This window comes from Papio anubis, chromosome 8 (genome assembly GCF_008728515.1).
Source record: "Papio anubis isolate 15944 chromosome 8, Panubis1.0, whole genome shotgun sequence".
NCBI classification, from domain to species: Eukaryota; Metazoa; Chordata; class Mammalia; order Primates; family Cercopithecidae; genus Papio; species Papio anubis.
The window spans coordinates 26,669,225-26,684,071 of record NC_044983.1 but is presented as its reverse complement, the minus strand read 5'-3'; the positions used below and the strand labels follow the sequence as shown (position 1 = coordinate 26,684,071).

The 14,847-nt window shown below is 42.0% G+C and overlaps 1 protein-coding gene across 7 annotated transcripts in view; it reads left to right on the top strand.

Annotated features, from left to right (window-relative positions):
* The window catches only part of FBXO16 (F-box protein 16), a 61,682-nt gene that overhangs the window by 17,269 nt on the left and 29,566 nt on the right, over positions 1-14,847 (top strand). For all 7 annotated transcript variants that reach the window (XM_009212767.4, XM_009212768.4, XM_009212766.4 and 4 more), the window contains exon 4: positions 9,057-9,263. In XM_009212767.4, the coding sequence (XP_009211031.1) occupies positions 9,057-9,263 (207 nt within the window). The remainder of the gene's footprint in view (positions 1-9,056; positions 9,264-14,847) is intronic.

The following is a 14,847-nucleotide window of genomic DNA, read 5'->3' as shown; positions in this document are numbered from 1 at the left end:
AGGCTGAGGTTCCAAGGAGGTAGAACTGTGGGAATTAGCTACCACCAGCTCTCCTGGTACTGGGAGCTCAGAGGGAAGACCTTCAGCACCATAGGGAAGCCAGATTTCTATGGAGTAAAGCAGATGACATCACAGCCAGCTGGTTCTGATACAGCTGGCAAAACATGATGGTTCTAGGTGTATGGGAAAAAAAGCTGGACCTCGGAATCAATGGCTACTGTCAGGGTCAAGAATTAGGTGATCCTGATAGGAACAGCAACCAAGCAGGAGTAAGTTTCTCGTCCCTCAGTTTCCCTCTAGCACCTTCCTCCTCATTGGCAGCATTTATCAGGGAGCCAGCTGTCAAAGGAGAAATATGGTGATAGAGATCCTGCCTTCTTTTCTTTTTTTGAGACGGAGGTTTGCTCTTGTTGCCCACGCTGGAGTGTAATGGTGCCATCTCAGATCACTGCAACCTCCTCTGCCTCCCGGGTTCAAGTGATTTTCCTTAGCCTTCTGAGTAGCTGGGATTACAGGTGCCCACCACCACGCCTGGCTAGTTTGTTGTATTTTTAGTAGATCTGGAGTTTCACCATGTTGGCCAGGCTGATCTTAAACTTCTGACCTCAGGTGATCCATCACCCTTGACCTCCCAAAGTGCTGGGATTACAGGTGTGAACCACATGCCCAGCCCAAGAGATCCTGCCTTCTATGCCCACAAAGTAGAGCACAGAAAGGTGGATTTGGGTCAGGTGCAATAGCTCACAGCTGTAATACCAGTACTTTGGGAGGCTGAGGGAGGAGGAGAGCTTAAAGCCAGGAGTTTGAGACTAGCCCGGGCAACATAACAAGACCCCATATCTACAAAAATAATAATTTAAAAAATTAGGCAGGCATGGTGGTGCATTCCTATAGTCCCAGCTACTTGGGATGGACGAGGCAGGAGGATTGCTTGAGCCCAGGAGTTCAAGGCTGTAGTGAGCTGTTGCACTGGTGCACTCCAGCCTGGGCAACAGAGCAAGACCATGTCTCAAAACAAACAAACCCCAAAATAGAAAGATGAATTTGGATCTGAGGGACAATAACTTAGTAACCAGCACGGTTTACCCATTTGGCTACTCAGCATTCATATATACCCTTCTATAGATCCTGACACTTTCATACAAGAACTGTAACAATGTTATGTTTTTACCTAACAAGATACAACTGTCCTTCATCAAAAACTAGGACTTTCTCATCTGTTCCTCAAAAGGAGGGACACAAAGTCTCAATGGCCATCCCTGGATGTTGATCAAAATATCCATCTCTGGGCATTTTTTTTTTTTTTTTGAGATTCTCTATTTTCTTTCTTCAAGAGAATAATCTACGGAGGCAGGGCTGGCTTCTATCCTGTTTTTCGTTGTACATACCTCGATGCTTACCAGGCATTAACAGATATTTTCTAAATCAATAAATAATGGTCTCTTGTTTTTCTCCTTTCCCCAAACAAACTTATTCCTTAAAATCACTAAGTCATATGGTAGCCTATGTACCCCTGCAAAAACCCAATGAATGGGGCTTAAGGGAGATATTTCTACTTTATTTACATTTCTGTCTCCATTTTAATTTTTAGATTTTCTTGGACTTCAAGACAGTAACATAAGAAATGCATTTTCGAAAGAAAGAGAGAGAAAGGAAGGAGGTGGGGAGGGAGGGAGGGAAGGAGGGAAGAAGGAGAAATAAAGATACCAGTGTTTTTACTTAGCATTGCTTGGAATTTTCACTGTAGGCATCCAGCACTGTGTTAGTTTTAAAGTTTAATCTAGTATTAGAAGTGAAGTCATTTTTTAAAAAAGAATCTAGACAGTGAGAGATAAAATGTAATATGAATTGTATTCAATGATAGACAGTCTGGAAGTGTTTTCATATTTGGCCATAGAATTTGGCAATTTTTGTTCATTTATTTGCACATGGTTCTGTCTAATGTTCTGTACAACAGCAAATAAAATAATCAAGAGAAACTGAAAAGCTCTTCTACTTTGCTGTTTCATGCTACTACTTAATCCCCTTCCTCTCAAATCTCTGCCCTTCAATCCCTGTTAGAAAAGGCTATTGCCTCCCAAATTGAGAGAGAACACAGCAGAAGTGAAAAGGGAAAGAATCTCAGATTTTCTCTCAGCTTCTGCTCTGTTGCTAGTATAAATAGTAGTAATATCATAACCTATTTTAATAAAGTAGATGACATCACTTTTAACTTGCTGGAAACAACCATAATCAGAGTTAGAATTCAAAAGAGAAACAAGGAAAACTATTTTGCAAATTGCATGACAGAAAAATGATTAATATCCAGGATATATAAAGAGTTCTTACAAGTCAATAAGAAAAATACAAATGTCCCTACAGAATAATGGGCTAATATAAGAATGAGGAATATTTAAAAAATAAATGAACACTAAGCATATAAAATATGCTCAATTTTACCAAAATCAGAGAAATGCAAATGAAAACAATGAAATTCCCAAATTCTCTCTTCCTTGCCTGTATGGCAAAAATTGAAGAATTAGATAATATATATAACTCTTCATTATATATATTATATATATAATATACGCTGTAAGGAAGGATTCACTAGAGAGCAGGAAGATACTTTTAAACTCACTTGGAGGGAATGTAAAATGGTAAAGACCTTTTAAAGACCATTTGACAGGATCTGTTAAAATTTTAAATGCACGTACCCTTTGAGCCTCTATATTTATGTATACTAGAGATTTATTCATTCAGAACATGAAAAGGCATGAAAAAGCATGTACCAAGATATTGCTCCTCCCCCTTCTTTTTCTTTCTTCCTACTGGAAAGGTATCAGTAGTAATGGTATCAGTAGTAAATTGAGTAAACAAAAAATGCTATATTCATCCTACTATGACAGAATGAGAAGACAATATGCCCTGGAGTTCATTACATATCAGGACATGTGTGGCTACATTTTGTTTATTTATTTATTATTATTATTATTATTTTTTGAGATGGAGTCTCACTCTGTCACCCAGGCTGGAGTGCATTGGCTCACTGCAACCTCCGCCTCCCAGGTTCAAGCAATTCTCCTGCCTCAGCCTCCTGAGCAGCTGAGATTACAGGCGTGTGCCACCACGCCCAGCTAATTTTTGTATTTTTAGTAGAGACAGCATTTCACCATGTTGGTCAGGCTGGTGTCGAACTCCTGACCTTGTGATCCACCCACCTTGGCCTCCCAAAGTGCTGGTATTACAGTCCTGAGCCACCACGCCCGGCCATTTTGTGTATTTTTTAAACTGCTGCATGGTATTCCCTGGGATGGGTATACTCTAATTTATTTCACTACCTCCAACTTGATGGAGATATGTGTGTGTGTGAACGTATAGAAATGCATGACCATCTTCCAGGCATGGTGGTGTGCGCCTCAAGTCCCACTCTTGTTGCCCAGGCTGGAGTGCAATGGCGCAATCTCGGCTCACCGCAACTTCCTCCTCCTGGGTTCAAGCCATTCTCCTACCTCAGCCTTCCGAGTAGCTGGGATTACAGGCATGCGCCACCATGGCCAGCTAATTTTGTAAATTTTTTTCAGTAGAGACGGAGTTTCTCCGTGTTGGTCAGGCTGGTCTCAAATTCCTGACCTCAGGTGATCCGCCCGCCTCAGCCTCCCAAAGTGCTGGGATTACAGGCATGAGCCACCACGCCTGGCCTTAAAAATTGTTTTTTATTTTTAGTTAGAAAAAAAGGAAATGCATGAACATCAAACTTTTGAACAGTGGTTATCTCTGGGAGATGAAGTGAGATTTGATAGGGAGCAGTGTTAAAGAAGCTTTTCATTTTTTATTCTATTGATTCTATATGTGTCTGCTTGAAACTTTTGTTTTTTTCAAGACTGAGTCTTGCTCTGTAGCTAAGGCTTGAGTGCAGTGGTGTAATCTCGGCTCACTGCTGCCTCTACCTCCTGGGCTCAAGTGATCCTCCCACCTCAGCCTCCCAAGTAGCTGGGACTACGGGCATACGCCAACATAGCCCTTTTTTTTTTTTTTTTTAAAGAAACCATCTCGCTGTGTTGCCCAGCTGGTTTTGGTCTTGAACTCCTGGGCTCAAGCAATCCTTCCGCCTTGGCCTCTCAAGAGTGCTGGGACTATAGACGTGAGCCACCTCGCCCAGCCCTGTTTGAAACTTCTAAGACAAAAACGTATTTACACTTTGTGAAATTAAATTTTTGATAATAGGACTCAGAAACTCAACCAGAAGAGATAATATAACGAATAAGCCAGCAAAAACAAGCCTCTCTCTTTATCCCCCTCCCACCCTCTTTTTGCCACAAGCCTCTCTCTTTATCTCCCTCCCACCCTCTGTTTACCATTCAGTGTGAGGTGGGTGGAACCTGATCACCCCAGCAACCTTCTCACTTCCTCAAACGGCAGCAAGAATCCTTGTAACAACTACTCTAAAAATAGGATGTGCACAGTTATATTGAGTCAAGAAAGCCTTAAAAAAGGCATCCTTCAGGAATGAATCGTGAAGCAAGGTACCGTACGTGATGCTAGAATAGGAGAATAATGGTCCTGACAGTCCCCTAGTCTCATACATGAGGTCCCTGGCTACTCAGTCAGGGGTATTTTTCCTTGAGAGGTGACGCAAGAGATGTGGGGGATAACTGAATTCCTGTACAGTTAACCCTTCCATGGATTATGTACTTTTTGGATTATTTCTAGCACCTTCTAAATCCTAAAGGGATTTTCCCCTACTGTTCAGCATTCTTCTGAGTCATCTCCCGACCTTCTTCAGTTGGTAGTTCAAGGAATGTAAATTAGTTTTCTATTAGCCTAAACAAACATAATTGGAAAGGAAAATCCCTTGAGGCAAAGAACACCTATCAAAGCCAAACAAATTACCTCTGACCATTGTAATCAGGGAAATAAATGAGGAACCAATGTAATTATCTTTTTCATCGCTAGAGAAAGTGTTTTAATGTTTTCTTTTATAGATTTCTTCAGTATTTTATCATCCTGATGTTCTTTTATATTTGTGTTAAATCACTCATTCTGCAACGTGAGCCCACTCTCTTTTGAGGGCAGCAGGAAAGTGGATGAGCTAGCCTCATTTATTCTAAATGCACTTTCCATCCTTGTCAATGTACAAACATGGTAATTTTATGCGCATTTCTTTTTATAGTTACTTAACCCACATACATATTATTTTTAACATCACTGTGACATTTTCTAATAGTAGCTGCCATGTCTACAATGAGTCATGTACTCTATTAGGAATTTTATACATATATTATTGTATTTAATCCTCTCAACCACCCTACAAGGTAGATGTAATTATCGCTAATGTGTAAATGAGGAAATCGAGGCTGACATATTTTTGATGAGTAAAAGAACTAATAGAATATTGGGAGTGAGACAGCAAATTGTCTTATTCTGAAGCCCACCATCAACCCATAATGCCCTGCTTTCCCCTATCATGTTGTTATATTATGGTTTGTTTAGCTGATTCCCTACTACTAGGCATTTTGAGTTATCTTTGATTTTGTGGCAGCCATAATACCTTATGAAAATTTTTTGTGACCATAATCATCCTGGGTCTCAACGTAGCTCAGCCTCGCCAGACTCACATAGCACTGCCCAAATGTCATTTTAGAATGAATTCCAGGCCTGATGTGGTGGCACATCCCAGCCACTCAGGAGGCTGAGGTGGGAGGATCCCTTGAGCCCAGGAGGTTGAGGTTGTAGTGAGCTAGGATTGCACCACTGTACTCCAACCTGGGTGACAGAGTGAGACCCTGTCTCTAAAAAAACAGAATGAAATAAAAAATAAATAAAATGAATTCCAATCTTCATTTTGTCTCTTTCAAAGAAAACAAGAAATCCAGTTCAAAACTCATAGCCATACTCCTCCAGTCTTCCTTCACTCCCGAGCGCTCCCACACTAGCTACTGTAGAGGCTACTATCACCCCTGTGACTCCCATCAAGCCAGTTTTCCAACTGTTCTCCCTCTCTCTCTTCTCACCTTCTTTTTGGCTCTTTATTTCATAGATCAATTCAGCTTCTGGGGCCAGTTCCTCTGGCCTTAGCCATTCTGGCCTGGTTTCTCTCTACGCATTCTCCTGAGAACCCATCCGAAAGAGCTGGGAAAAAAGTCTCCTTTTTTTTTTTGAGACGGAGTCTTGCTCTGTTGCTCAGGCTGGAGTGCAGTAGCTGGGATTACAGGCGCCCGCCACCATGCCTGGCTAATTTTTTTTTCCTTTTTTTTTTTAAAGTAGAGATGGTGTTTCACTGTGTTAGCCAGGATGGTCTCGATCTCCTGACTTCGTGATCTACCTGCCTCGACCTCCTGAAGTGCTGGGATTACAGGCGTGAGCCACTGCGCCCAGCCAGAAGTCTCCTTTTATGGCAGTTGGAGATACGGCTTGTATAGAAACGGGGCTAGAAGTCAGGGAACACTCACATATGAATCAGTTTTATTCCTGTGGTCTTCGCAGTTAAAGTTTCTGTTTGTTCATTTTAGGATCCCCCTCCTCCCCACCACAGTGATAGTCTCCAAAGTGAGATTTGTGGGTCATTGAATAAATCTATAATAGTGGATAGTTTTAATTAGGAAGTATTTCTACTGTTATTCTACTGTTAATTTTTTTTTTTTTTTTTTTTTTTTTTGAGACGAAGTTTTTGCTCTTGTTGCCCAGGCTGGAGTGCAATGGCACGATCTTGGCTCACTGCAACTTCGGCCTCTCGGGTTCAAGCAGTTCTCCTGCCTCAGACTCCTGAATAGCTGAGATTACAGGCATGTACCACCATGCCCAGCTAATTTTGTGTTTTCAATAGAGACGGGGTTTCTCCATGTTGGTCAGGCTGGTCTCGAACTCCTGACCTCACGTGATCCACTGGCCTCGGCCTCCCAAAGTGCTGGGATTACAGGCGTGAGCCACCGAGCCTCTACTGTTAAAATTTATGGAAGGCCATTGTTTTGGCCTGAGCTCCTATACTAGGCCCCAACAGACCAAACCAACCCGGAATGGAGGCACTCTCACGTAATCAAACTGAACTTTAAAAAGGGCCAGTTTAAATTAAAAATGAAAAACAGGACCAAGCAAACAAACAAACCTAAAACAGGAGATTCACAGCCACCAATCTGAAGGGTCCCAGTTTATCTGAGCTGGCATAAGAAAGTCTTATGTGTTAATCTTATGAGGAAAGTAACTCTGAAATAATCCACTTTTTGTTCCTTATTTCTCCTTTTTTAAAATTTACTTTATTATTATTATTTTTCTCTGACAGGGTCTCTCTCTGTTGCCCAGGCCAGAGTGCAATGGCATGACCACAGCTCACTGCAGACTCCACCACCTGGGCTCAAGCAATTCTCCCACCTCAACCTCCCGAGTTTCTGGGACCACAGTTGTGCACCACCATACCCAGCTAACTTTTTACTCTTTTGTACAGATGGGGTGTTGCTCAGGCTGATTTCGAATTCCTGGGCTCAAGAGATTCTCCTACCTCTGCCTCCCAAAGTGCTGAGATTACAGACATGAGCCACCGCACTGGGCCTATTTCTGCTTTCTTCAACCCTTTTCCAACCCTGAAGCCAACCAACCTCCTCTGCTCAACTCTGAGGACCTGCTGTCTGTTCTTTTGATGGGATGCTGCCTGATTCATGAATCGCTAATAAAAGCCAATTAGATCTTTAAATGCAATTTGTTGACATTTTGTTTTTTAACACTATTAATTAAAAAAAAATCAAGTTGACCCTTGAGAAGCCAAAAAGAAAAAAAAAAATCAAATTAAATTTAAAATATATTGTATAACTATAATGAAGTTATCTTGTAATGCTTGCAAAAAATAAATTTTTCCTTTACATGCCTTTTTAGGTAGTCAGTGTATTTTATGATTACGACTAAACGATTATAAACAGATTATAAAATTCTGTTTATAGTCAGGTGTGGTGGCTCACGCCTGTAGTCTCAGCACTTTGGGAGGCCAAGGTGGTTGGATCACGAGGTCAGAAGTTCGAGACCAACCTGACCAACATGGTGAAACCTTGTCTCTACTAAAAATACTAAAGTTAGCCAGGTGTGGTGCATGCCTGTAATCCCAGCTACTTGGGAGGCTGAGGCCAGAGAATCGCTTGAACCCACAAAGTGGAGGTTGCAGTGAGCCAAGATTGCGCCACTGCACTCCAGTCTGGGCGACACAGCGAGACTCCATGTAAAAAAAAAAAAAAAAAAAAGTCTGTTTATAACTATACTGAATATCTATATCTGAAATGCAATAATATACAAAAATACAGCCAGCTGAAACTTCCCTATTTTCTCTTCCCCAATGGGCCAGGGAAGAAAAGAGATTTAGACTTCCAGTGAAGTGGCTCACTGAGCTGGTAGGTGTTCTTTCCTTCCTCTCTTTTGGTTTTGGGCAGTCCCAAGGTGCTCATCCTTGGTCATTCCCTGATCTTGGGTGTTGTTCAGGGCAATCTCTGAGGAAAATTGTGAGGTAGCCAATTGTTGGACGTACCCTGGCTTCCTTTGGCATTCACTTCCTCTCTTCAAGTCCTCCTTTATCAACACATCCTCTCCGATCATATCAGTCATTTACATACTAGTGAGAGTTGACTCCAATATACTTTCCTTCTCAGGGATATTTGCTTGTAATACTTTATCTCCAGTTGTGAATACAAGGGTTTGTTTCTGGTCCTGCCGTTTTAAGCACTGATGGGATAATGCAGAAACTATTTGCGGGGAGGAGCTGCGCAGTTATTTTCCCTTAAAATTGTCTTTTATAAGCAGATATATTCTCAGTTTATGAATATGGGCAGCTCCCAATTTATTGTTCATATGTGACTGCAAGTTTTGAGGTCACATGCACTTCTGTGTACACACTTAGGCCATGCACATGCTCCCATATAAATGTGAGAGAAGACAGGTGGCAAAGCATGGAATTTGCTGATTAGGGAAATAAATACTTGATTTGCACTAGAAATAAGTTACTAAACTCCCTTTCTGTGCCATTGTCATCTCTTACTTGTAATGAATCTGCTATCAGACTAAACCTGGAGCTTTTTACATTTTGCTTTCTTTTGTTTTTCCAGTTTGACAAATGGACAGACTCTCAGAGAAGAAGAATCCTCACAGGCCTGTTGGAGCGCTGCTCGCTGTCCCAGCAAAAGTTCTGCTGTCGAAAGCTTCAAGAGAAAATTCCAGCAGAAGCCCTGGACTTTACAACCAAGCTTCCAAGGGTGTTATCTTTATACATCTTTTCTTTCCTGGACCCCCGGAGCCTCTGTCGTTGTGCACAGGTAAAGGCAAGGAAGGGGTATGTAATGTTTTCTGAGAACAGCCTTAGGAAACTTGAAACTAGAAGTAGTTAAGGGGAAACACACATACACTGAGCCACCGGACGTAATGCCTGGACGCATCGTAATGCGTACGCGCAGGCCTGGGACGTAATGCCGCAGACGCATCGTATGCGCACATGCCGCCTGGGCAGATGTGCGCGCGTAGAACGCATGCGCAGCCTGGGCAGCGTACAGTTGCGCAGATCTGAGCCTGGAGCCTGGAGCACGTACGCACAGGCCTGGATGCACGACCGCAGCCGCGCATACGCGCATGCGCAATATGGGCATGCAGATGCATGTGCGCGCAACACACATACACATACACAGACATACAGATAAACACAAACATACACATACATACACAAACACACATATACACACACACACGAAACTAAGAAAGAGATGGGAAGATCAGTATGTTCGTACATTTGTATTAACCTTCACCATCTTTGCGTCCAACTCTGTTTAGAACTCAAATGGGGAAAAAAGTATAGGCCACATTAGTATACAACAAAGAAGTATTAGCTAGTTGGGGAATTACATATACATGTAAGAAATGGTTCGTCAGCAGGATGGTCTTATACTGTACGGCATTCAGTTGCAATAAAGTCCTCAATTGTACAGTGCAGGTCATTCATGAATGAAAAAGCTCAAAATAAGGACCTAATGAGATATGTACAAAAGAGAATGAGATTAAAAGAGATCCAAGTGGGCAGGTGTGCTCATACAGGCCTTGGAAAAGTAGGTGATTGTTATTATTTTTTTCCTTTACAAGTAATTCCGTCCTGTATTAAAATGAAGTTAAATTATTTTAGATATAAAACTGGTAGTCATTTTGTTGAGTCTTTTCATAGAGTCTGGCAAGACTGGAAATAACCCGCCCGTGTGCATTCATATATGTGTGACATGTTAACTTGAGTTTTTAAAATTAAGAAAATGAATGCAGGAGGAAAGATGGATCTGGGTGTGGTGGCTCACACCTGTAATCCCAGCACTTTGGGAGGCCAAGGTGGGAGGATTGTCTGAGCCTAGGAGATCAAGACTAACCTGGGCAACATAGGGAGACCTCATCTTTACAAAACATTTTAAAATTAGGTGGGTGTGGTGATGTGTGCCTGTGGTCCCAGCTACTTGGGAGGCTGAAGTGGGAGGATTACTTGAACCCAGAAGGTTGAGGCTTCAGTGAGCTGTGACTGTGCCACTACACTATAGCCTGGGCAACATAGTGAGACTCTGTCTCAAAAAAAAAAATGTATTATTCAATAAATGGTATAGGGACAATTGAGCAACTCTCTGGAAAAAAAAAAATTAAGTAGTATAAAAGACAGATGAAACCAAAGGAAACCATTAAAGTCCTCAAAGAAAACAGGAAAGGATGTCAGTATTCCATCATACCCAGAAGTCTTAAAAGAAAATACACAATTTAAAATCTTGCTTCCTCCATTTTTTGTATCATGAGCAAGAATGAAGAAAGCAGATTTTTAAACTGTGACTATAAAAATTAAAATATTCTTCATGGAACAGAACACCATAAATAAATCCAAACAGTAGGCAGGGAAAAAAAATCGATTGCATGCAAGGGCTAATTTCTTTATTTTTTTTTAAAGAGCTCTTATAAATCTATATTAAGAAAAAAAAAAAAAAAGACCAACAACCCAGGAGAAAAATGAGCAAAGGAAATGAACAAGTAATCTACAGAAAAAGGAATACAGATGTCTCTAGAATATGTAAGATGCTTAGCCTCATTCTGGCATGCCATCTTTCATGACTCAGATTGAGATTTGTTTTAAATGATAATATTCTATATTGGTGAGGATGTGGGAAAGCAAGAACTTTCATATATTGCTGGTAGATAAATTGATGTAACCACCATGGAGAACCATTGGGCAGTATTAACATTTCAAATAAAAATTCCCTTTGCCCCAGCAGTTCCACTTCTTGGAATTTGTCTGATGGGTATCCTGCAACGTGGTAAAAGCCACACTTGTATAAGAATATTGCACGATTGTCTGTCCTAGCAATAGGTTGGAAACAATGAAAATATCTACCAGGAGGGACTGGGTAAATAAACTGCAACTATCTCCAAGATATGTCATTGGTTAAAAAAAAAAAAAAGCAGAGGTGTAGAACTATCCTACCACATTTTGAAAAGAATAAAGAATATATACAGCCAGGCACAGTGGCTTGCCTGTAATCCCAGCACTTCGGGAGACCAAGGCTGGGGAATGCTTGAGGCCAAGAGTTTGAGACTGGCCTGGGCATTATGACGAGACCCCCATCTCTACAAAAAATACAAAAATTAGCCAGGTGTGGTGGCCCATGACCATAGTCCCAACTACTTGGGAGGCTGAGGTGGGAGGATCGCTGGAGCCCAGGTGTTTAAAGCTGCAGTGAGCCAAGATTGCAGCACTGTATTCTAGAGCCTGGGCAACATAGCAAGAGCCTGTCTCTACAAAAGTTAAGAATTAGCCAGGTCATGCTGGGCGTGGCAGCTCATGCCTGTAATCCCAGCACTTTGGGAGGCCGAGGTGGGCGGATCACAAGATCAGGAGATCGAGACCATCCTGGCTAACACAGTGAAACCCCATCTCTACTAAAAATACAAAAAATTAGGCCGGGCGCGGTGGCTCAACCCTGTAATCCCAGCACTTTGGGAGGCCGAGGCGGGTGGATCACGAGGTCAGAAGATCGAGACCATCCTGGCTAACATGGTGAAACCCCATCTCTACTAAAAATACAAAAAATTAGCCGCGCGTGGTGCCGGGCACCTGTAGTCCCAGCTACTCGGGAGGCTGAGGTAGGAGAATGGTGTGAACCCGGGAGGTGGAGCTTGCAGTGAGCTGAGATCGCGCCACTGCACTCCAGCCTGGGCGACAGAGTGAGACTCCATCTCAAAAAAAAAAACCAAAAAAAAAACTTAGGTCAGCCAGGTGCGGAGGTGACTCACACCTGTAATCCTAGCACTTTAGGAGGCCAAGGTGGGCAGATCACTTGAGGTCAGGAGTTTGAGACCAGCCTGGCCAATATGGTGAAAACTCATCTCTATTATAAATGCAAAAAGTAGCCCTGTGTGGTGGTACACACCTGTACCTGCACCCAGCTACTTGGGGGGCATGAGGCAGGAGGGTTGCTTGAATCTGGGAGGAGGAGGCTGCAGTGAGCTGAGATCATGCCACTGCATTCTAGCCTGGGTCACAAAGTGAGACCCTGTCTCAAAAAAAAAAAAAAAAGAAAGAAAGAAAGAAAAAATTAGCCAGGTATGGTGACATGTGCCTAGAGTTCCAGCTACTTGAGAGACTAAGTAAGGCAGGAGGATTGCTTGAGCCTGGGGGTTGAAGGCTGCAGTAAGCTATGATCATGCCTCTGCACTCCAGCCTGAGCAACAGGGTGAGACCCTGTCTCAAAAATACATATATATGTTTGTTACTATATACCTAGAATATTCAAGAATTATTTACCAGAAACTGGTAACAGTGGTCTCATCCAAGGAGAAGAATGGGTGACTGGGGAATAGTGATGGGAGAGGGACTTCCTTTGTTTCTTTGAATTTGGTGTTAATATGCACATACCTATTCCAAAAATGATTTTTTTTTTTTGAGATGAAGTCTTGTTCTGTTGCTCAGGCTGGAGTGCAGTGGCACAATCTCGGCTCACTGCAACCTCTGCCTCCCGGGTTCAAGCGATTCTCCTGCCTCAGCCTCTCGAGTAGCTGTGATTACAGCATGCGCTACCATGTCTGGCTAATGTTTGTATTTTTAGTAGAGACAGGGTTTTACCATGTTGGCTAGGCTGGTCTCAAACTCCTGACTTCAAGTGATCCACTCACTTTGACCTCCAGGGGTGCTGCGATTACAGGTGTGAGGCATCACACCTGGCCTGAAATGACTTTTTAAAAGAGCATAGCAATCTGGATGCCCAGTAATAAGAGGGTATCATACAGCCATATATGATGCATTATTATTATTATTATTATTTTGAGACAGAGTCTTGCTCTCGTCTCCCAGACTGGAGTGCAATGACTCGATCTCGGCTCACTGCAACCTCCGCCCCCCCAGGTTCAAGCGATTCTCCTGCCTCAGCCTCCCGAGTAGCTGGGATTACAGGCGCGTGTCACCACGCCCAGCTAATTTTTGTATTTTTAGGAAAGACAGGTTTTGCCATGTTGGCCAGGCAGGTCTGGAACTCCTGACCTCAGGTGATCCATCCGCCTCGGCCTCTCAAAGTGCTGCGATTACAAGCTTGAGCCACTGCACCTGGCCTATGATGCATTATTGTGCAACCATTAGTAAACATGTTTTGGAAGAACAGAGATGTTATAATATTTAAAATGAAAAAATATTTTAAGTTGTATATAGGGTTTCCTGATTTTCTTTTGTATATACTTCAAATAAAGACTGAAAGGAAAAGAACTGTAGCAGGTTGTCAACAATGGTCATCTCTGATTAATGGGGTCATGGGTTAAACTTCTCAGAATTTTTCATTTTCCACAAGGATAATATTATTATTAGAAGGAAATGTTATTTGAAATTGCTAATTCTATCATCTGTATGCACTGTAAGACATAATTTCTCCTCGCTACTGACTGTGGGGGAAACACAGACCATCATTCTTCAGCTCAATTTAAAGTAAACCATATAAAGTCCCTGCTGTTTTAAAAAGATGGAAGGTTGTGGAGGAACTGTGTCCTGTAGATTTGAAAGCTCTTACTTACCTTTCAATTCTCTTCATTCCTCTCTACCTTTAAACAAACAAAATAACACTAAAAACACAAAAAACAAAAACTATATTTGCCTTGGGAAGAAAAACAACTTAAGTACTCAGGTCAAAACATTATCTAAAGAAGAGGAGAAACCCTTAGACAGGCGTGGTGCATGCCTGTAATCCCAGCTACTCGGGAGGCTGAGGCAGGAGAATGGCTTGATCCCAGGAGGCGGAAGTTGCAGTGAGCCAAGATCGCGCCACTGCACTCCAGCCTGGGCAACAAGAGCAAAACTGTCTCAAAAAAAAAAGAAGAAGAATAAGGAAAAAAGGAATGAAAATTGAGACTTTTCTCCCCCTTCCCTTTCCCAAAAACTCCATCTCCCCATTGAATTCTGAGTGAATTTACCATACGGAGATGAGGTTGGTGTTGTTTCATTTCTGGGTCAAACAAACTAAATGTGATTTCTGTTGCTGCCTATAGGGCTCTATCAAATCCTTAACTTTTTCCTCCTTCCCTAACCTTTCCTGAATTTATTATTTCTTCTAATTGTGCCCTACTCTTTCCTCAACGTCTCATCTTCTGCACATAAAACAATACTAAACATAGGAGGAACTCAATAAATGGTGAGTGGAAGTGGGGAGGCAGAGAGGGATAGAAAAATAGGTGTATGGACAGCAAGGCCATTACGGAGTGTTCCCTTTTGGGGGTGAAGGGGCACTCAAAAATTATTAATTATTTAATTAATCTTGAAAAAGAGGCCAGTTTTCTAAGGGTGAAATTTGGGCTTGAAGGCTATATGTCATCTTTGCAACTCTTACAAAGACACTGAATCCCTCGTTTCAG